The sequence below is a fragment of the Mus pahari genome, chromosome X (assembly GCF_900095145.1).
Source record: "Mus pahari chromosome X, PAHARI_EIJ_v1.1, whole genome shotgun sequence".
In the NCBI taxonomy this organism is placed as follows: Eukaryota; Metazoa; Chordata; class Mammalia; order Rodentia; family Muridae; genus Mus; species Mus pahari.
The window spans coordinates 72,876,764-72,900,423 of NC_034613.1; the positions used below are offsets into that span (position 1 = coordinate 72,876,764).

Below are 23,660 nucleotides of genomic sequence, written 5' to 3' on the forward strand. Positions count from 1 at the left end.
TCTCTCTCTCTCTCTCTCTCTCTCTCTCTCTCTCTCTCTCTCTGTGTGTGTGTGTGTGTATCTCTGTGTGTGTATTCTTGTACATTTCTGATAACACTGGTTTTTTAAAAAGAAAAGTCTTGATCAAGGCATAAAATTTTAATCTCACATTATAAAGAAATATTTACAAAATAATTAAATTTCTGCTGCTTACTTATCTGAACATAGCACCCATGAGACTTTTAGTATGGCATAAAAAACTGAGAAACATCTCTCCTCACACACCAGTCGAAAGCTTCCAATTTTATTTTGCTCCTATAACATCGGTAAGATCATCCTCATATAAACCATTCATTAGTGCCTCTTTTGTTCACTGTCGTTTTGTGGTGTTCGGATTCATCTGTATGCCAGGTATATGAAATCTAGTGATGATGCTAAATATTTCTTCCTTTCCTTTCTGAACTTGTGATACCTACAGGAATCTGCAAGCAGAATATGATCGTCTGAAGCAGCAGCATGAGCATAAAGGCCTGTCTCCACTGCCGTCTCCTCCTGAGATGATGCCCACCTCTCCTCAGAGTCCCAGGGATGCTGAGCTCATTGCTGAGGCCAAGCTACTGCGCCAACACAAAGGACGCCTGGAAGCCAGGATGCAAATCCTGGAAGACCACAATAAACAGCTGGAGTCTCAGTTACATAGACTGAGACAGCTCCTGGAGCAAGTAAGGCACTCCCTACCTCTCTAATATTGGCTCATTACAAACTTTCACTTCCCTCCTTTAAACAAAACTGAAAGATGGGGCTCAGGTACTTGTAGTTCAACTTTAAAGTACATTTCAATATTTGTTTGACATCCTTTCCTCTCCCAATGTGATTTTGTTTTTTTGGTTTGTTTTGCTGTTCATTTGTTTTACCAGTTGGAAACGCATCTTATAAGGAAATGTCAGTCGTTGCTCTATGGTATACCTTTAGGCTTTTTTCTTCTCCAAATCACTAACATGTAATTTAAACATTTACATATCCACTGGGAACCTAGGAAGATATAGCATTAAAATAGACCCCAGCCAGACATGCTCTAGGTTTTCTGAGAATTTAAATGTTAAAATAATGCTTTTTTATTGTGGTACGTATACATCTTCAGGGGTTTTATATGGTTTCTCTTCTCACTTGGTCTTCTCAATCTTTTAGCCTTTTAATTTGGTGATTTAAATCTTGTTTGACAATATCTCTATTTTTCTGCATTTTTATAAGACAGTTCAGCTGCAAAGATATATCCATGGATCATATCAACAATAAAATATCACACATCCTCCAATACCTGAGAGTTTTCCAAGTAGGAATGATGATAATGTCTGAGTCCTGGGTGTCTATAATAATCCTATTTCCTGAGTCTACAGTATTCCTATAGTGTTTGTGAGCTTCTTATGAAAAACAATACTTTTCTTCTGTTACATCCTTTAGCCCCAGGCTGAAGCCAAGGTGAATGGCACCACAGTGTCCTCTCCTTCCACCTCTCTGCAGAGGTCAGATAGCAGTCAGCCCATGCTGCTCCGAGTGGTTGGCAGTCAAACTTCAGAATCTATGGGTAAGTAGCAACTCCTTCTAGCTAGAGTTAGTTACTCTTAGTGTCTGTAAAAGTTAAAATTTCTGCTACCAGTACAAATCATGAAGTAAAATTTTAACACCCATGTCACATATGCCTTAGAGGTTGAGTTGATCCTAGCCCTTAATGAGAGAACTTCCCAATTGCTCAAAGCACAGCAGAGTCATACTACATAGTTCCTGATGAGGCAAGGCTTGATGCCCAAGTGATATTTACGAACAATTCCAAAAGTTGGAGTAGAGACCAATAGACCCTGTCTTATGTAGGGTTTTACTACTGTAAACAGACACCATGACCAAGGCAAGTCTTATAAGGACAACATTCAATTGGGGCTGGCTTACAGGTTCAGAGGTTCAGTTCGATATCATCAAGGCAGGAGCATGGCAACATCCATGCAGGCATGGTGCAGGAGGAGGAGCTGAGAGTTCTACATCTTCATCTCAAGGCTGCTAGCAGAAACTGATTTGCAGGCAGCTAGGATGAGGGTCATAAAGCCCACACCTATAGTGACACACCTACTCCAACAGGGCCACACTTTCTAATAGTGCCACTCCCTGGGCCTGAGCATATACAAACCACCACAGACCCTGAAGTAGGAATAGTGTAAATGAAGGTGTAAAGTTAAGACGCTTGGGCCAACAGCAAGGAAGAACAACTAGTGTGATTAATTAAATAAAAAGAGGAGAGGTAGGGTCACAGTAGAGGGATGCTTATTTCATTCTACCTTTGAAAGTCATATCACAGGTGAGAATATCTGAAAGTATATTTATTAAAAGATGTATTCTGAAGCCTGCATCTGCCCAAAGAAAACCTTTTCTAGATGTTTACAGCAGTTAGAGGGTATTTATTCAGGCCAAGATTTATGAATTCTGGGGGTGGGAGGCAGTCTTCATTTTAGAAAATGGGACGAGGTATCTATAAAACTAGTGCACATAAATTGACTTTCTAGGACCTAGGGACTGAGTGCAAAGTGTCAAGGGGAAGAAATGAAGAGAGATTTGTTGTCACTATAGAGCAAAGTATTTCCCCCTTTCCCTAAGCTATGCATAAGGCCTTCAATGTATTATGCAAGTATTTTACCACAGAACTATACCCCTAACCCCAGTATTATATTGTTTCTAAATTATGTTTATTATTATTTGTATGTATATGCACACACACACACACACACACACACACACACACACACACGTGACTTCAAAGGCCATAAGAGGGTATTGATCACCTGGAGCTTCAATTACAGATGGTCATGAGCCACTTGACAGACACAGTTGCTGAAAACTGAAATCTGGTCCTCTGCAAGAGGAGCAAACACTCTTAACCACAGAGCCATCTTTCTAGCCTCCCAGTAGTGTACTGCTTTTTGTATTGCATTTAAGAAAAAAAGCAGACTTCTTGAATGAAATTACACATCCATGGATTTGACTGCCAAAGAACATAAGAAATATGTAACAAAGGTACCTGGATACAATACTTTGGGGAAGACTTTTAGTTCTGTTTTTCTTTGTTGCTATGACAAAAACTGTGACCTAAATCAGTGTATGGGGAAGAAGTGTTTATTTCAGTTTATAGCTTATAGTCTGTCATTGAGAGGTCAGGGCAAGAACTTAAATAGGAACGCGAAGCAGAAACTACTAAGGAATGCTGTTTGGTACATAGACCCACACTTAGCTAGCTTTCTTGTAAAGGCCAGGACCCTTTGCAGAAGGAATGACGCTGTCCACAGTAGACTGGGCCCTCCTACATCAATTAACAATTAAAATGGTCCTCCACAGACATCCTCACCAGCCAGTCTATCTGGGCAATCACTGAACTGAGATTCCCTCCTTAGGTGACCCTAATCTGTATCATGTTATATACTAAACAGGACAACCTCTATTTGAGTAATGGTGTGGTAAAGGGGTGAGAAGTAGATACAGCTTCGAAGAAGATATGCTCAAAAGGATGAAATCTAAATGCGCGGTGAAGAAAGTTATTTACAGCCAATGAGATCACTATGAGCCATAGACCATTTCAGAGAAAGCAGTTTCAGAGAAGGGAAGTTGATTCGTGAAAAGAAATGAAAATCAGGGAAAGGAAAAACTTGTAGAACATCGTGTATTGGTTTCCCCACTGCTGAGACAAATACCTGAGGAAAGCAGCATGAGGCTGAAAGGGTTTCTGTTGACTTAGATTGAAGGTACAGTCTATCCCAGTTGGGAAGGCATGACTGCAGAAGCTCCAGAAAGCTGCTCATGTTACACCCCCCCTCCCGTTAGGAAATAGGAAGAGATGAAAGCTGGTGACTAGCTCCCATTCTTTTTTTTTTTTTTTTTTAATAGTCAGACCAGCCAGTGGAATGATATCACCTACATTTAGGGTGGGTCTTCCCAGTTCAGTTAACCTAGTCTAAAGCTTATTCACAGACATGCCTACATATTTGTCTCCTAGATGATTCTAGTTTCTGCCAAGTTGACTCTTAAACCTCATAACTCCTAAGGAGTGAGGGCTTAAGATAGAGTTAGCTGAATTTGGAGAGGAAATGGTAAGTGATTAGCATGATCTTGGGTCATTTATTCTTCTTCAGTAGTCTGCACAGAGCTGGGTCCTAAGAAAGCTATAGTTGATGTTGCATACATGATAAAATAAGAGTACAAAGCAGAAGCTATTCAGTGTCATGAGTGGTTATGACAACACTTGTCAGGTAATGTTTATTGTTTGACCTGTGCTGTTAGACAATCATGTTTAATGAATGCCACCTGTATTTGATCTGTTTCCTTCATTTCTCCTCTTTTATGAGTGAGTAAGCATGAATCAACCCTATGACTATCTCTTTTCCTTGGGTCCTAACCTAATTTTCCTTGGCATTCCAACTATTTTGTGGAAGATCTTAATGTAATAACATGACTGCAGTCCCAGATACTCTGGAGCCGGAGGGGAGAGGATCAATTTGAGATGTGACTGAGCAACAGAGTGACACCACAGCTTCTAACAGCCCCTCAAATCAGCATTAACTCACACACAGACTATATTGTTCACACTCAAAGCCTGGTGTAGGAATTCATACTTGAGATGATTCATAGTCTAGACTAAAGAGAGACAAAGTGTGGAACTCAGACTATAAGGGCAGAAAAATAGGGTTGAAGGTAGAAATGTGGTACTGTGGAAGATCAAGAGATTAAGGTAAACCTGGGTGTAGTGGCTCACACTTGGAAGCCCAACAGTTAGGAAGCAGAGGCAGGGCGATTGTTGCAAGTTCTAGGCCAGCTGGGTTCATGTAGTGAATTCTAGGCCAGTCAGGTCTATAGTGAGACAATATCTCAAAAAATGAGGGGGTGGGGAGAGAATGAGAATGGATAGATTGAGGACAGAGGAGTGAGATTGTGATCAAGAAAGTTGAACAAATGGGGTATTAGGAAGGGTTTCAAATTTTTCCTATATCTAAGCATTGAAAATGTAGGTTCCCACTCAGCTTGGAAGCATGGTACATGGAGATCTTGGAAAAGGTTAGAGTATGTACAGCTCCTGCTGGAGTAGAGCCAGGATTGAGCAATTCAATCAGCAGGGTGCTGAGACCATTGGAGTGATAATAGAGATTCACAGATGCTGAAGAAGGTAGATGAGGGCTCTAAGAAGATAAGGATACCCGAGGAAAGAGAGAATAGTTGAAGCAAATCCAGTGATGTTCAAAAATCGACACCAGGGTAGAGGGCACCTCCAGGTCCCAAGAAGGCAAACCTTATAGGAAAGCCAGGGTTCATTTGTTCTCAAACCAAAGAGGTTATGTTTTTGGTGGTTTTCTTTACTACATGTCAGGGATTTAGGGCAATCTCCATCAGAACCTTTTCGTACATAAGCTCTGAATACAGCTAATGGGCTGTTGGAAGTGAAAATGACATCATAGAGCATGAAAACATACTGCACACCTTTGAGAAGTCAATGAATTCTGAAAACAAATGAGCTTTAGTATCTCCGTTATTTCCTACTTCAAGGTTTTGCCTTCCTTTTGAAGTAATGCATGACAGATTAAATCATGCATTTTAGCTGTGAGCCTCAGAACTCTGGATGCTTAGAAGTAATAATTATTTAGGTTGTCAACACCTAAGAGGCAGCATACCTGTTATAGCACTCAAATTAAAGTATGTAGCAGACTGTGGTACTGATGATTCGTAGAACCAACAATGTTCTGGCAGAACTGAATACAGAGATAGAAGTGCTATATGCCAGCACCTAAGTTAGGATAAGAGATAACTTGCCCATTTAAAAATGATAGGATAAGTTTCAAGATTTGTTTTCGGAAAGAACAGACTAAATTCAAAGGTGCTTTTTCTTGAACTTTGTAAACCAACTTTATTTAATAAAGGGGAGCTTTTAAAACAATGGTTCCAGATGTTTAAATAACTGTTATATGTGTTCTTATATTTTGAACTTTTGAGATATGGTAAGGATGAGATTGGCTGACATATTTTAGATGAAGATAGTATTCTTTAAATACACAGTTCCAATGCTTTTCTTTCAAATGAAGTATGGCAGAAGTCATACCAAGTTATTTGTCTAAGAATTCAACTACAGTTGGCCATCCTCATGTGTAAGTTCCATATCATAGACTTAACCAACCAAATTTAGAAATATTTGGGGGTGTCCATTTGTAATGAAGCATATAGACCACTCTGGATCATTATTTTCTGAATTTAATAATAATATAACAACTGACTACATAGCCTTTACATTGTATTAGGAATTTAAAGTAATGTAAAAATGATTTAAAGTATATGGGAAAGTGCATATGGTTTCTATGAAAGCACTTTTTGGACTTTAGTAGTCATTGTGATCCTTTAACCACCCCCACCTTGACAGATTCAGCAGGACCATTATAGTACTTCTTACTGAAAAGGCTTTTTACATTGCTTGTGTTCTATACAGTTGTTATTGAGAGATTATGCTAATGGAATTTACATTGTGTTGGAAGAGACCAGTATAAATGGACAAAACTAGTCTTGTTGACATTCTAGACCTCTGCATCCTCGTGCAAATGCATTCCTAGTGATTCTTCTGAGCCAATCACTGCTTACCCACTCTTCTGAAAGTGCTTTCTGCTTTATTTAAAATATCAAACATTTCCCAAACATTAAAAATAGATTTTATGAAGAAAATATCTAATAAAATAGATCTTATTGTTAATATTAGTAATTTATATGTGATTCACTCCAGGATTTATAACAAAATTGTAATTTACTCAATATTTTGCCATGCTATAGATCCATTTACTTATGTATCCTTAGACTAATGTTTTGTTTATATGGACATCTTTTTTTTTGTATGTCTCTAAAATGACATCTTTACATACTCTACATCGCTTTATCCATATTTTATGTGCATATCCATCATACTTACATTTATATAATTGTTTGTTGGCTTATTTTATTTCAATGACCTATTTAGTGTATGTTTCATATAAAATAACATTTTACCCAAAAGAACTGAAAGCATGTCTTCTTTCAAGATGAAAGATATTCTCTTACATAACCAACATAAAATTACTACTCAAGAAATAAACGTTGGTCCTAGGACCGTAAATCACTGGTAGAGATCTCATCTGCTATGTGCAAGGCCCTGAATTCAATGTGTAGCGCCACAAAATAAACCCAGTAACTGTTACTGCTTACTCTTCACCTTCAACTATGATATCTTTAATTCTGCCAATAACATTCTCTATAGCTTATTGTTATTATTACTATTATTACTATTCAGGGTCCAATGAAAGATCATGCTTTCCATGTAGTAGTCACTGTAGTCCCCTTAGGTCTCAAAATACTTTCTAGGCATCTTTACTTGTTCAAAACCAGGAGTTTGTGGAATGGTCCTTAATTGGTATTGGCCTGCTTGCTTCCTTCTGAGTCTGTTTCTGCTAAATATTTTATGTAGAGTTACCATGTAAATGATGTACCATACCCTTCAGTGAGCTATATCCAGGCTTACTTTAAGGGTCACTCTCCATTCTCCTCATTCTTCATTCTTCCTGGGATCTCCTTCTATCTTTTGGCTTCTACTATGTTGATTGTTCTATGTCCAGAGTTCTGGCCTAGACTTCATCCATCAGTGTTTTTTGAGATGTCTTTGACAATTTCCCACTTTTTTCCTTTTTGCTCCTTTCCATCACTGTATTCTTCCATCAGTCATAAAGGTAAGACTTTTGATTCTTGTAAGGAAAAATAATGTTGAACTCTTCGTGTCAGCTGCTTCTGCCCCAACTCAGCTCTTTGTCATCTATTCCCTGAACACATATGCATACTGTCTTGATTGGTTTTCTCTCTCTTTGGCCTCCCTCTCTGGCAAAAGCCATCTCCCAGGTGTTTCTGGTTACTTCACAGCTATGCAGACTCTATCATTCTAGTCCTGGTCTAAGGCCTGATTTGCCCACCAAATCAATTCCGAATTCTTGAGCATGGAAACAATGTTTTTCCTAACCTGAAATAGATTATCCTTTTGGCACACAATGGAACTTCCTTTTAATTTCATCATACACTATCTGGTTTTGACTTGCATTATATCATGTAATTATATTCTATATTAGAGATAATTATTTGCAGTTCTTTTTCTTTTTTTATTAGATATTTTCTTCGTTTCCATTTCAAATGCTATGCCCAAAGTCCTCTCAACCCATTTATTTACATTTCAAATGTTGTCCCCCTTCCCAGTATCCCCTCTGCAAACAATTATTTGCATTTCTTTTCTCTTCATAGAATACCATGGAACTTAAACACCTTAAAGACAGTTCCAATTTCTTGATGTTTTTCTCTCTCAATTGATCACTCTCAGGGCAACAAACCTGCAGTAAAGTGCTTGGTGACTTTACTGTTTTGGAAATCCAGCACAAGAACATGTTTTTTTATTTTTATTTTATATGTGTGTATGTCTTGCCTGCATATATATTAGTGCACCATTCTCTTAGTTAGGGTTTATTTTGAAGCACCATGACCACAGCAACTCTTATTAAGGAAATATTTTACTGGGGCTAGCTTACAGATTCAGAGGTTTAGACCATTATCATCATGGTTGGAAGTATAGCAGCCTACAGGCAGACATGTTACTGGAGAGATAGCTGGGAATTCTACATCTGGGTCCATAGGCAGCAGAAAGGGAGAGAGAGCCACTGGGCATGGCTTAACCTTCTGAAAGCTCAAAGCTCACCCAGTGACATATTTCCTCCAACAAGGCTACACCTCTTAATGTTACCACTCCCTTTGGGCCTATGGGGGCCATTTTTATTTAAACCACAACTATATGCATCTCTGCTATCTTCAGAGGCCAGTAATAAACAGAATGTGAGTGTCCTGGAACTGGAGTTATTTGTGAGCCACCATTTGTGTGCTAAGAACCCCTGGGTCCTCGGGAAGAGCAGTCATTGCTTTTAACTGCCAATCCATTTCTCCAGCCCCAAGCATAAGACGTTTTTCTGTAGACAACGAAGAAATCTGTATCTTTGAGATATTTTAATTTGAGTATCTTTTATCATAATTTAAAGCTGACAAACTGATAATCAACAGCATATACATATCATATGTAAAACTGAAAGCAACTGTTTTCATTTAGGCTATGAAAACATAGTTGGACCTAAATATACAGTGTTAGATAATTCCTAATGCTTTTTCTATTGAAAAACTAGAAGGAATCAAGAAAGACAAGACATAATGTAATTACATGAAGAAAGACAAGGCATTATAATGACATAAAGGTGAAAATGGTTAAAATCATTCCCCCAAATAGTGGGCATATTCTTTTTTTTTTTTTTAAAGAATGTAGAACAATACAAGTTACAGGTTAAGTAAACTATATCCTAACATTTTTGATCAGAAGAAGATAGGAGAAAGATTTCATGTCATAGAATCCCTCTCATTAGATCAATTTTGAAAAACAACTCACTTTTCCTAAGTGGGTCAGTGCTGCAGATGTAACTAGTCAGTAACTAATCATGTCATGGTGATTATATGTGTTCACATGTTTCCCTTTTGTAAGAATAAATAATTTGCTAAGGCACAGTTCCATGTTTAAAAAGAAAATAATTTGCCTAGACACAGTCATTTATAAACCTTAGCTTCAAATAAAGCCAGAGAATATTGTTAATACCTCAAAAAAGAATTTTTAGGCATGTTCATGAGAAGATGAGATAAATGAAGAAAAATATGAGTTGGCAAGCTTGTCCTGACTGTGGCTATTATAATTAGAACATTCTGAGTTGCCATTAATATTATAGTTATATATGTATTATTAGGCAAACTGTAAATTTTTCTATCTTACCGGGCTGGCAAATTAAAACAAAATATATAGTTTTATTTTTTACCTTGACTTCAAACATGTATTTACCATCATTTATGGGGTCCCATATTATAATTCAGTTCACATATATAACATGGAGTAATAGTGAGCATGTGGTAATTAACATTTCTGTATCCTTAGATCCTATTCTTATGTGTTGAGAACCAGTGACAGTCATTGCAAATGACCACAAAATTCTCAAGTTGGGCATTTCTTCTTTGCATGTTAGTTTGCTACAGTTGTGCAGGAGCTCAGCAGAACCTCAGCCTTGGCTGTCAGTTGAATTCGCCAGTGCTCACGTTGTCTCCCCTCCTCCGTAGGTCAGCAGGCCACCTGAACCATGTGTTTCTTTTGGCACATAAGTATAATAGGCTAATGCAACAACTCACAAGCAATCTAAGCTTCTCCGTATGTCACATCCTTTAACATTCCATTCACCATAGCCAGACATATGGCCAAGTTGACATTCTTGGACCACAGATGAGCTCTCCTCTCAGACTTTGATCACTCTGTGGATACTGGTAAACTTCTTGCTGTCCTTTGAGCAAACCAAACACACTGATCTTTCGGGAGCTTTGTAGTTGCTCTTCCTTTGTCTTTTGTTCCCTTTCCTGATATACCTATGTGAGGCATATCTTCAAGTTCTTAGTACTTTGGCTCAGGTGCATCTCACTCTTGTCTTAGTGCCCATCACTCCTTTGCACACCTACAATATTGATGAGGGCCTCAAAGAGGGCATTGGATCTGCTGACGCTATAGTTACAGGCGGTTGGGAGCTACTAACATGGCTGTCTAAAACTGAACTCAGGTCCTATAAAACAACAAAAAGCACGGCTGAGCCATCTCTCCAGCCCCATAAATGTGTCTTTCTTGTAAAGGCATTACAAAAATAAACCTGTCCCAGTATCTAACAATCTAACAATACTATTGCTTTATTCTTAAAATATTTATGAGCATATATTAATCGTGATGAGTTTTATTATTGCATTTTTTAAAATCAGTGATATGCATATTTTTTCTCAATTTTTATTAGATATTTTCATCATTTACATTTCAAATGCTATCCTGAAAGTTCCCTATATCCTCCCCCTGCCCTGCTCCCTACCCACACACTCCCACTTCTTGCCCCTGGGGTTCCCCTGTACTGGGGCATATAAAGTTTGCAAGACCAAGGGGCATCTCTTCCCAATGATGGCAGACTAGACCATCTTCTGCTATGTATGCAGCTAGAGACACGAGCTCTGGGGGTACTTATTATTGCATTTTATAATAAAGGATTTTGATCATATTCAACATCACCCTTCTCTTTTATCTCCTTCCCCCTCTTTCTCTTCCTTTTCTCTGTGAGTGGTGTTACTTTGTATCCAGGTTTCATTTAACTGGTTCACTCTTCAGTATAATCAGATATAGAATCTATTAAGTGCTAAAATACTTTTCATTTAGCCTATTTGCTCTTTTTTCCTGCCTATTTGTGACAAATCTGATTTCCATTATTCTTATAAAGAGGTAAGGTAAGCCATCCTGAGAAATCTGGAGACTATTGAAAAAACTGAGGATACAGATTATACTTGTTTATATACAATTTAGGATATATTCAGAGCTTTAAAAATATTAGAATGGTTATTAGATCAATATCTGGGTATATGCATAGCTTCCTGAATTCAAACTCCAAAACCCTCAAAAATGTTTGAATGGGTAGAATTATCACTTTCACAAAAGCTTTCTATTAAAATAAGCCAGTTTTGCATTTGAACTTAGATACTCCATTTTGAGACAGGGGCTAGCTTATCTGCAAAGATGAACTAAGATGAACTTAGCTGACACCATTAGCTTATACTTTACAGTTTAATCCTTGAAGTCATTCAGGAACAGTATTGCCAGTCACATCTTTGAACAGTACCTGGGTCTTACAATGAGATTCCAAGAACTCAGGTATGATGTAATTAAACTGTCAGATATATCGACACGATGCTGAGTGTTTCTGCTGGTTCTGATTTAATCTGTAAGACATTCTGTCAGGAACATGGTCTTGCTGCCATTAAAATGCCTCATGTTTCCCAGTTCAACAAAAATTTGCATCAGTGATGGAACAAAAAGATGCAATTGGCTCTGCATGGGTTGTGTCTCTTCTGGTAATAGATCATTCATTCCATGATAGTAGGTGTTTAACTTAAATTTATTAAGAATAAATAAACTAGAAATACTAAATGCCACTTTTTTCTGTTCTGAAGACAGAAACTTAAAACGTGTGTGCATGTATGTGTCTACGTGGTCACATATGTGTGCATGCATGTTGAGAGAAGAGAGGAAGGAAGAGGAGTCTAGTCTCTTGCTTCTTTATGAACTTCATTCTTCATGGTGTTTCCTGTGCTTAGGCTTTCAGTGGGATTTGCTCTGGCAGGAGACTCAGTGAATCAGGCTTTTTATCCACCCCAGCTTCTTAACCCTCCATTCTAGGAACGACATGCAGACTCACGTCCACCTAGAATATGATTTGTCTTAGCAATGAATCTTTCTGCTTGTGCTTTAAAAACAAGCTTGAAAATGAAGGAATAAATGTAGGATTAGAATCTTAGCTGAAAATCCAAGCATGGCATAGACCAACGGAAATGAAAAGAATATGTAAATCATTTAATCACTACCTCCCTAGTAAGTTCCCAGTCACACATGAACATGAGCTTGTCCTTAATCCTGTTCATTATTCCTGACTTGCTTGAACAAGGTCTTGCTTTCAAAGTAACAATGCACTTAACAAACAGAGCTTAGACAGAAGTTATTTTCATGATTAGGAGATTGATTAGCATGAAAAACAACTTTCAAAGAACCTTCAGAATTCAAGTTAGTTTGGTTTGCCCCTGATAAAATTTCCCCTACTCAAAATGTTGGACGAGGAGAGACACTGATGCTCACACTATCCACAAATTCGCAATTCAAAAGTGATCATGGAATTCCAAGTAACAAAGAGTAAATTCCTCAGCATTCTGTCATGATCCTTGCTGTACTCTTGTTAGTATTTATTAGTTCATGTACAATGTTTATTCCTTTTTATTACATTTGACTTTAATGCTACTTTAGTTTTGTTGTTGTTGCTTTTCAATGTGAAAGACTGAAAACCCCAGGTTCTCTGGTCTCTTATTACCTCTATGGAGTAAATTCAGTCTGTCATGTTCTTGTTTTTCTTTTGTGCTGAGGAAGCACACTGCAAGTGTGTGATAATAGTTGTTTCATCTCAAAGAAAAGTCTTGCGTTTATTAATGGGTTTCAAGAAGAGATATTTTATTGACTTGATGTTAACTCCTAAGTATGAACACAAGTTTTTCTTCCCCAAGAATATCAACACAGGTCAATTACTATGCGGATTTCCATGCATTAAGGACGCAGTCCTTCATTATGAAGCTTGAGGAGTTGCTTGAGAAGTTTTTTGTTACGGTATTCGTGAGCAAGTAAAATGAACATACAATAGTTTGTAAAATGTTACTGTGGCCCTTTCCTGTGTCTGCATTTGGCAGAAATGTGATGGCTCTTGCTTGTTTTTCTTTCACTAAGGTGAGGAAGATCTTCTGAGTCCTCCCCAGGACACAAGCACAGGGTTAGAAGAAGTGATGGAGCAACTCAACAACTCCTTCCCTAGTTCAAGAGGTAAGGACCTGTATCTACAAGGGACTCAAACCTCCCCATTCCCCTCCATTCTAACTGATGTGTTATTGTTTATTGGAAGCCAACATGTACTGACAGAATGCCAATTTGGGTTCATGGTTAGATTTTATTTTTAGTATAGATTTCTTGCTTAGTGTATTTTGAGTGCAAATACCTGTGTGATCAAATTGTTTCTAGAAGTAAGAATTCCCTTTGTACTTCTAAAGTGTTTTACTTGGTTCACATGTTCGTTGAGGAGCTAATTATGTGGTACCTTTTATTTAAGAGCAGTTATTATGTGACTTTCACAGATGAGAAAATTAGTGCTGTGTGCTCCCTGTGTCAGGGATGGAAGGCTACAGTATGCCAGAGTGAGGCCCAGAAAATGCCTAGCAAGTGGTAGTGGTGGGGATTCTGGCTTGCAGTCTGATGCCTTTGTGTTTGAAAATTATATCATGCGCCCTCATTTAAATATCAGGATAATTAGATCTCCATAGGTAAGGTTATCAGCTTTTCACTTCCTTGCAATCAAAAGGCATTCTTTTTCTCTATCACATTGACCTTGTGCATTACTGCACCCCATACAAAAGCAGGACTTTAGCACACAGAATTTTCCTGCAAGCCTGTATGAGCCACAGACATCTTGCTTCATCCAAAAAGATATTTTATGGCTCCTGATATGGTTCATTATTTGCTACAGTCTCTGAACCTTCCACTGTCCACCATCAACATATAAAAAAAATTAAGGTTACATGTAAGCTGTTCGAAGGAAAGCATGAAGAAGCAAAAAGGAGAAAACAGAAAGTTCTATGATCAGGGATTAGTTCCCCTAATGGGCATCCCAGGAAGGAAGGAATGGAAAACCTGAGGTTTGTGCTTGTCTCCATAAGGGCAATGAGGAGTGTGAGTTTGAGTAAAGGGATTTCCCTATCCTTTTGTTCACTGTCAGTTAATAATGGCCATTTCTAGCTATTTAATGTGTGAGTGAAGACTGTGTAGTACACATGAAAAGCAATAATGTTCTGGTAGAGTGTTGCTAAGGAACCATCAGGGAAGCTAATTTTAAAGGTCTGTACCAACCATCTTTTCAATGCTGAACTCCACTGATTGATTTTTACCAGATACAACTCTTTACCTGTCTTGCACTAACTCCTTGCCCCATCCTTATCCTAACTCTATTAGGTATCGCCTCTCCTTAGATGTCATTATTTAGAACGAGAAGTCCATAGACCAGCTACATAGAAAATAAAATACTTTCCCTTTTGCTATTATCACTTTGTCCTTCCAGATTCTACTAGGGTCCACTGTGTAGCAGAGAAATTATTAGAAATTCAAAGGAAGAACTAGTTCTTGGCTTTCGAAGCCATGTGATTCCCAACATGGGGCAATAATATAATTTCTATAGTAGAGATATATTTTCCGTGAGTGAATCCCTGAAGCATTCTGCTTCTTAGGAAGGAATTAGACTTGTGTCGAAGTTTCTTCTTCAAGGTTGCATGGTAGTTAGAGGTGTCAGGGTTTTGGCCTCTACCATACATTTTATCTCCCCTTCCCTTTTTCTTAATGGTCATTGACGTGTTTCCTCCCAGCTTCATGAACTGCTGCTGGCCCCTTTCCCTGCTCTGTGAAAGGTTAAAGGTTACTAGGCTGGATATCTCTTCCACACCTAACAGGAATGTAGCATAGTAGGGTCAGCCACACAGCTCCTTCCTGCCCAGCTCTGCTCTGATTAGCTTGAAAATGAAATCCTTTGCACTGGCTAGTTGCACTTCACTTCTACAGTCCTTGCATGTAGACTAAGTGTAGAAGGAACTTCCCAGCACATTAGGAGTATAGCTTCCCTACTGTAGTGCTTGAAGTTCATAGGGCTAATGTGTCATTTTACTAGTTTTAGTTTTGTTTTGCTTGATTGGGACCTTGGGAAACTCTGTTCAGGCCCCCTGGATAATTTTATTAAATTATAACTTAATGAAGACAATGATCTGCTAAAGGCGGATTTGAGTGTGCTGATATAAAAGAAAGTGGCCTTATCAGATATTTGTTCCATTGGCTAATTTTTTACTTAATCATAGTCTGGTGGCTTGAGAAAATTAACTCATTCCAGAAATGCAAAAAAAAGAAAAACAAAAACAAAAAACAACAACAAAAAAAGCCACTATAGTGTAAAACAGTAAATAGCTAGTCTCAGCGTATTTGACTAGATGTGTGTGAATGCCTGTGTATGTTTCTGTGTGTGTGGTATATGAATATGTATGTGCCTGTGCCTGGAGGCCAGCGACTGGCATCAGATGTCTTCCTCTATCTCTTTGCATCTTATTTCTTGAGATCCAGGCTTGCCATTTCAGCTAGGGGCAAGCAAGCCACCTGGGTCTACCCTGCCTCCCCAGCACTGGGGTTATAGATGCACACTGCTATACCTAGCTTTTACATGGAAGCTGGGAAACCAAACTCAGCTTCATTCAGCAAGCACTGTGCCCATTGAACTGTCTCCCCAGCTCTTTAGCTGGGTTTTCTATGATGCTACATAAATGGTATGATGGTATTTTTTGTTTGCTTCCCTCTAACTTGGACATTACTATAGGAAACAATTGGTTTAGAATAGTTTATTTGTAACTAAAAACCTAATTTGAAAAGCTGTGTGTGTGTGTGTGTGTGTGTGTGTGTGTGTGTTTCCTTTGTCTGTGTAAATAGAATGAACTGAATGAGGCAGAGACAGCTTACCATTTGGTACATATGTTAGGTTGATATTAAGGAGAAGTTCCAGAGGACCTTAAACCCTGAGATTAAAGACTTCCAAATCGAAGACCTTTATAGGTCATCCAACAGTCTTTGATATTCAGAACAGTGACCATCAGTCTGGTTTAACTATTTATTTCGCATGTTTTATCACAAACATAGTGTATATTGTGTATGTGTTTATATACATAGAGGTATTTACTCACAGCCATTTTACAAAACACATGTTTATAATCATATGTACATACAAATATAAGAAACAAAATTTTTCTGAAGCTGTGCTTTCTATACTACATGTGATATCTGCTGTTTCTGTTGAATTTGTTCAGGAATAAAATGTTGGTTACAACCTGGTAAATTGATTTCATAATCCAGTGCTACCAAGTTCTCTTTCTTATCTATCTTGTGCCAGTTTTCCCTGCCCATGTATGTATCTTTTAAAAATAAATTAATCTTTTTTTTTAACCATGCAAGTTTCTACCAAAACTGAGCTAAATGTCTTAGAGGACACGGTAGTCTTCCCCTGACTCATCTGTCCATGTTCCTTTCATTGTATTACCAGAAACAAATGAAGTTCCTGGTTGATACAGCTATTTCAGACAGCTGTTTCAGTAACTCAAAACAGATGTCAGAGCCAGAGGTCTGACATTTAGTGGAAATGTGTTATTAAATACCACCTTGTGGTTTGTTTTACCAGGCTAGTTAATTTCCAACAGAGGAAAAGCTTTATTGTAGAAAGAAATTAAAACTGCCATAAATTTAGAAAATAAACAGATAAAGTTTGTTACTGTATTCCTTGAATTTACAACATCTGTGCCACCCCTAAGCCCGGACCAGAAGGTATCTAAACTTTATCTTTCATTTCCAGAGTGCTTAGAAGGACACAGAAGTTAGGTTCCTTTTTCATAGCCATTCAGCAGGTAAAATTAGGCCTCTGATAGTATTTAAACGGTTTTGCTCAGCCGTTATTGAGATTAATAAATACAGCATGCTTCTCCGCTTAGTGCTAAGCCATGGCCATCTCTATTCTGAATATTTGGCAATATGGACTGCAGCACACCCAAGGTCTGCATGTGTGCTCATTTAAGTCTGGAATTTTATCTTTCCTTGTTAGGCTTTAGTTATAGTTAGTTGTTCGTAATTGAGTGCTCTGTGTACCTTAGCCAGTTTCTGTCTGATCTGTTTAATCTATCTATGACCTGCCCCTCTTAAGTATATGAAAACATTGACTTCTAGCACAGTAGATATTCCCTACTTTAAAACACTTACGTACCATTATTGCATAGTAACACTACATGAGTGGAGCAAGAAATATACATCATTTAAGATGAAACAGCTTAAGCAGTTTTTTCATGTGTTTCTGATCATTTAGTGGTCTTCAAATGTAGATTGCTAAGTACAACTATGCACATTAATGAAAGAAGTGCTTTCTTAGTGACATGGTATTGGACTTTGTAAAATGAAGTGCTCCCTTACACAGGTTAATACATTATAGCATGTAAGACAATCAGTGCATAAGACAATCAAGAAAATACTCCTATTTGAGGATTTCTTCTACCTCTGAAATTTCATGCTTATTGATCTATTCCCCAGAATATTATCGCTAACAACAGCCTGTGGTATACTTTTTTCTTTTTATACCACTGCTACCCAAATAAGCTGACATACATTCTGCCAAATGCCCCAAAATAACTAAACTCGCAAACAGTTTTTTAAAACCTGCTATTTTGTAATATTGAAATCTTCTTCTATAGCTTTTTTATGGGCAAGAAATAAAAAATAAATAAACAAAATAGAAGGTGCAGGTCATTGCTGGAGCAGTAGCATGAACAAGGGCCTGAATTCCATCCCCAGCATTAAAAAACAAACAAAAAGGCGGGCAGGATCTGGGGAAATAGCTCAGCAGTTAAAAACATTGGCTTCTTTGCCAGAGAATTCGGGTTAGATTTCCAGCACCTATGTGGTGACTCACAATCTTCTGTAATGCCAGTTTCAGGGGTATCCAATGCCCTATTCTAAACTCTGCAGGCACCAGACATGCATATAGTACAGAGACATATATACAGGCAAAATACCCATGCACATAAAATAAAATACAATTTTAAAAAGTCAGACAGAAGCATAATATACCACCACCACCCAGTAAGCCCCAGTGTTTCGTAGCCACATCCACAAAGGATATGGTAAATTATCCATTTATACTGGAGACCCACAATCTGCAAATTTTGAGCCCCGTCAGGCCCACTGCTGTTTGTAGGAATGAAGGTGATTGGGACATAGCCACATCCATTCATTTGTATAGAATTCACGATTTCTCGAAAAGCAGAGTAGTAGTTACCAAGTTGGGTAGTTGCTGCATTGACTATGTGGCTCATAAATCTGAAAGTATTTACCACCTGGCCCTTTGCAGAGAAAGTTTGGTCAGCCTTGCTTGGCACTTTTATCCCGTGTCCATTTAGGCTCCTTACATGTGCACACCTGCAAGCTATATGGCTCAGCTTTCCAGCTAAGCAAAGCTGTGGAGATGCATTGTTCTGTGCATTTATATCTGTACACCAGAAAGCCTGCACATTCAGGAAAGTACAGCCATTTGAATCGTGTTTGAGTAGTAGTAAAATAGAAACCCCCAAATGATTATCCACCTTAAATCCTAACCCTTAGCTTTTTCTTAAACCACTAGTGAGCCAAGAAAGCTAAAGGCCCCCAGAACACAATCATTTTCCCCAATTCTTTCTCTGGAACCATGAGTTCCAGTCAATAATCTCAAATTCTTGTTGCTTCAGGAAATTAGACTTCCCCAGACCCAACTAAGCCCCTGATTTATACCTAGGACTACCCCAGCACATCTCCCTTTTTTCTTGTTTCATTTCCTGATGACATACCACATTGCCAGAAGGACACCCTAACTGAAGATCTATGGAAACATTCTAGAGGACATATTTATGAAATAAAAACTTCAAGTGAATACTTGGATTTTAAAATGTTGCAACCAAGTAATTTGAATTTTGTCAGTGAGGAACTATCTTTAGTACAGTAGTAAACATTGATTTCTAGCTCGAGAAGTAGGGCCTTTTCTTTGTAGACTATTTTTGAGCCTATAGATAACCAAGTGTCAAGAGAAGATTTGGAGAGAAATTAGGGTTTCATACAATATGATTTCTGAAAAAGTGCCCAGGACAAATCAAATACAGATAACTGCATCATTTTCATCAATAACCAGTTGACAAAGACCTGAATATAGTGCAGTACACAATTAATAAAAATTTATAACCTTGATCACAATAAAATTTTGAAAGTAAATCATATAGTTTTCTTACAACCCTGTCCTTACTAACGTTCTGAAGTCTAAAAACAAACTTTGGAATCTAAGCTCTAAGGCAGCAGTTCTCAATCTGAGGGGTGCAAACCCTTTTGGGGTCAAAGGGTCCTTTCACAGAGGTTATATATCAGATATCCTGCATATCATATATTGACATTATGATTTATAACAGAAGCAAGATTACAGTTATGAAGCAATAACAAAATACTTTTGTGGTTGGGGTCTCTACAGCAGGAAGAACTGTATAAAAGCTTGCAGCATGACAAAGGTTGAGAGCTACTGTAGAGCTCATATCCGGATGACTCACAAACTGGCCCCATCAGGACATGCTCCTCTTCTAGAAGACAGGACAAACTATTCCCTAGAGTATAGAGCCCATGTCTTCTGTGGGGTTCTGCTTTGACACACAATCAACAACTTTTGATGTTTTAATACATATATTGTCAAGTCAAAAATAAAGAGATTATGAGACGACTGAATGCTAAGCCTGAGACTCTATTATAGTCACCCTTGAAAACAATGGCCCCATTTGTCAAATTCCTATTCTGTGTGATTTTCATCCAGTTTAACATGTGAAATTTATGGATACTACAAATGATGTTTTTGGGGTCCTGTTATCTGTTTACACTGATTTTAAGTGTATGTAAAGGTTATTTGACTGGATGTGTCTGTGGGATTTCCTGTTTCTCTCTCTCTCTCCTCTCTCTCCTCTCTCTCTCTCTCTCTCTCTCTCTCTCTCTCTCTCTCTGGGAGTAAATGCATTGTCACCTCAACATCTGTTTGGAAAAAGAAGCAAATTTGTATATTAAACTGTATATTTATGCGTGTTTTATTTTTCCTTTCTGATCTATCTGCCTCTTCCTCTCTCTATTATTAAAGGAAGAAATGCCCCTGGAAAGCCAATGAGAGAGGTTAGTGAGACTCAGGCGCACAGCCATGGCTTCTGTCTGTCTCATCCTGCTTTCTGTGTCTGACCTTCGTGTAAGAACTGTATGTGTGTGTGTGTGTGTGTACGCACGCACGCGCCTGTGTGTATTGCACATTCTGTCATCATGTGAGGATGGAAGCCCCCTCTCCACTTGCAGCTGAGAATTCCTCAAATGTTCATTTGCAGTTGTCATCTCCATGATGCCAGCAGCAGGGGTCGGGGGAACTGCACTCTCTCAAATATGGCAATCCTTTCTAGTCCCTAGGTTGGAACCTTGCAGTTCGCATCTATTGCCATCTGCACCACAAACAGAATATTCAAAATAAGTTTCACCTTGAACATTACTGATGAGTCATAAAGCTTCTCTCCATTTCCAGGACCTGAGCATTTACTGCCAGGGTCTTGGGGTTTGAGTCTTCTGAGATGATTACTACCTTTTTATTTTGTTTTGTTTTCCCCCTCTTTTCCTGGTTCCTACACTTCTTCCTTTCCATTTTAGCTAAGATTTGTTTGAGCATGTACTGTGTGCCAAGCACGGTTGTGGGCAGTTGCCATTCATTTCCCTATCATGTAACCGTCATGACAAACCTATGAGGTAGGTATTCTTCTGAACTCTGTTTTTCACACTTAAGGTAACTGAATCACAGAGTGTGGAAGCAAAGTGTCCAGAGTGGCAGAGCCAAAGGAGGAATCCAGGAAGCCTGGCTTCAAAGCCACATTAGTAGCCTCAGTGCTGAAACGGCTACATCATCTCAGCATTTCCTTTAGAAGACTCGCTTCTTATTTGGCATTTGGATCCAAACAGAATAGTAACCCATTAGGTTAAACAAATGAATGTTGGGGTATTGGTTTGTTTTTTCAATATATTTTAAAGGGTGGAAATGAATAGGGTACAGCATTAACAATGAATATACTTTGAGTTTTTACAGTGAAAGCTGCTTCTTCATCTTATGCTATTATCTGAACATTGACTTACCTACTCAAGCGGCTGCTAGGTGACAAAGTGTTAAGTGTCAGTCCAAGTGGAATAAGATTGCCCTAAACAAGTTTTTTGTGTGAGGAGGGTGGCAGGCAAGCTCTCCTAAGAGATGCCAATGGCATGTGCTGCTCTGAGAGATAAGCTGGACAAGTAGAATGTTCTTGCATATGATCTGCATCCTTAGTACAGAGATAGACAAGTAGACACTGATACATTTAAACATAAGCAGCCATGGGTCTGGAGAAATGGCTCTGCAATTAAGTGCTCTAGCAGAGGACCCACATTCAGTTCCCAGTACCGTTATCCAGAGGCTCAAATCCACCTGTAACTCCATCTCCAGGGGAACCAATAAGCCTCCATGGGCACCTACAAGTACCACCTCTCATAAGTACCGATAGTTTAAAACATTAGAAAATAGTATAAATCTTTCTTTTAAAAAAAATCCTAAGTAGCCATACTAGAAATTCTGCCAATTCTATGCAATTATAATACATTTCATGGTTCTCACAGACATCCTTTCAAAAAGAGGGAAGAGAATTGCAGGGAGGGAATAGTAGCTTGGAGAAGAAGTTCAGAAAATTTGAATCAGTGATGCAGTGAATGCTCCTGACTCATGTACTTAATCTGTGAAACTTCTTGGTTAATTTTAATGGTAAGTGCCCACCTTCAGTTTTAACATTGTTTTGTGGAAAAGAAATGCATCCTAATGTTAATTTAAGTCCCTGAACATGTTTTATCCGTGAATAAATATTTTTAAAGTCCAGTAGATTGAATTGAATCAGTAACTACTACCCAAGATGCAGGATAGTGACATGAGCTCCCAGATGTCACAACGGTGTCACAACCATAATGCCATTATATAGCCATGAAAACACCCTAAAGCTCACGTTAAGGCCAAATATTTTATTTTCAGAGATGAAGTTACAGAGAGGAAAAGATAAGCCTATTTCACTGTGGTAGTCTGGCTTTTCTTTGGCCAATTGAATGCTAACCATTTATTTGGGAATTGTATTTAAAAAAAAAAAAAGTGCCAGATTGCTATTGAGGTCTTGGATCTGAGCCAGAAAGTCTCAATTCCAATCACTGTGGAAAACAGCTCCCTTAGGCAGTGGTGGCATGTGAGACTAAATGTGTTGCAGTTAGTGCCAACTTGGAAACACATAAAACTGTCCTAATGTTCAGCGCATGGTGCCTTTGTGTTCAATAATCCTTGCTTAAGAACGGATTAAATTAATACTTTCTATAGACATATTTTCATGTCACACTGTGCCCGAAGCCCATTGGTATTGTTTGAATCCTGGCTACTTTTGGACTTCTTGCATTTATAGTATGATATTTAAATGTTATCTTTAGATTTCATCAAGTAAAGTTAATGACCTCACTGTACCCTCCCTTACACAAAAGACAATATAACCATGATGCATATCAATTTATGTCCTCATCCTTGTTTTACCCCTCCAGTGGATTGAGGTTTAATTCTTTGGGTCAATATTTTGTCAAAGATAATGATTTTGGTTTTATTTTGCTTGCTTCTGTATCCAGTAAATCTTCATAAAATTATAATCATTATTCTAATGAAATGAGTATTTATTATATTACCAAATATGTAATACTATACATATCATGTAAATATAGCAAGCTATCTCTAAAAAAGCTGATTTTTTATAGCATAAGGATTATCATAAAGACTCTTACTAACACGAAACAGCCTAAGAAGGTTAATACAACCCAACATTTTATGTTAGTCTGTATAGTATATTAAGAATAATGAACTTTTCTTTCTGCTGACAATGTTTTGAATAGCAGATTCTCCCTAGAACTAATACTTGAAGATAGTCAAGTGTTGCTGCCAGGTAATAACTGAACTCTATTTTAAAGACTTGCAGTATCCCTTGGGGATATAGACTATCAGTACACTTATTTAGTTTACTATCTTTTAAACTGAAGTATATAATCCCTAACCAATATCCTTTAAAGGTTAGTTTTAATTATCTGCATATTGATGAGAAAAACCAAGGTATTCCCTATTCTGTTTATATTTTAAAATATATCTCCTAGCTACTAGGTAGTAACCTAGAGTCAGATGTGGGTCATAAGATATGGTTAGGATCATATTCACTGCCAGGTTATTAGTATATTTCTTACTGACTTTGGTAAGCTTCCAAAAGTTGCATTTACTCCATCC

General features: G+C 38.0%; 1 protein-coding gene across 12 annotated transcripts in view; it reads left to right on the plus strand.

The window, feature by feature from the left end:
- Dmd (dystrophin) overlaps positions 1–23,660 on the plus strand; it is a 2,621,826-nt gene that overhangs the window by 2,593,779 nt on the left and 4,387 nt on the right. For 7 of the 12 annotated variants that reach the window (XM_029534042.1, XM_029534037.1, XM_029534038.1 and 4 more), the window contains 3 exons: positions 458–701; positions 1,441–1,564; positions 13,424–13,516. In XM_029534042.1, coding sequence (XP_029389902.1) covers positions 458–701; positions 1,441–1,564; positions 13,424–13,516 — 461 coding nt within the window. Of the gene's footprint in view, positions 1–457; positions 702–1,440; positions 1,565–13,423; positions 13,517–20,447; positions 20,480–23,660 lie in introns of all 12 variants that reach the window. The other 5 variants (XM_029534043.1, XM_029534040.1, XM_021187611.1 and 2 more) reach the window with 1 other exon arrangement.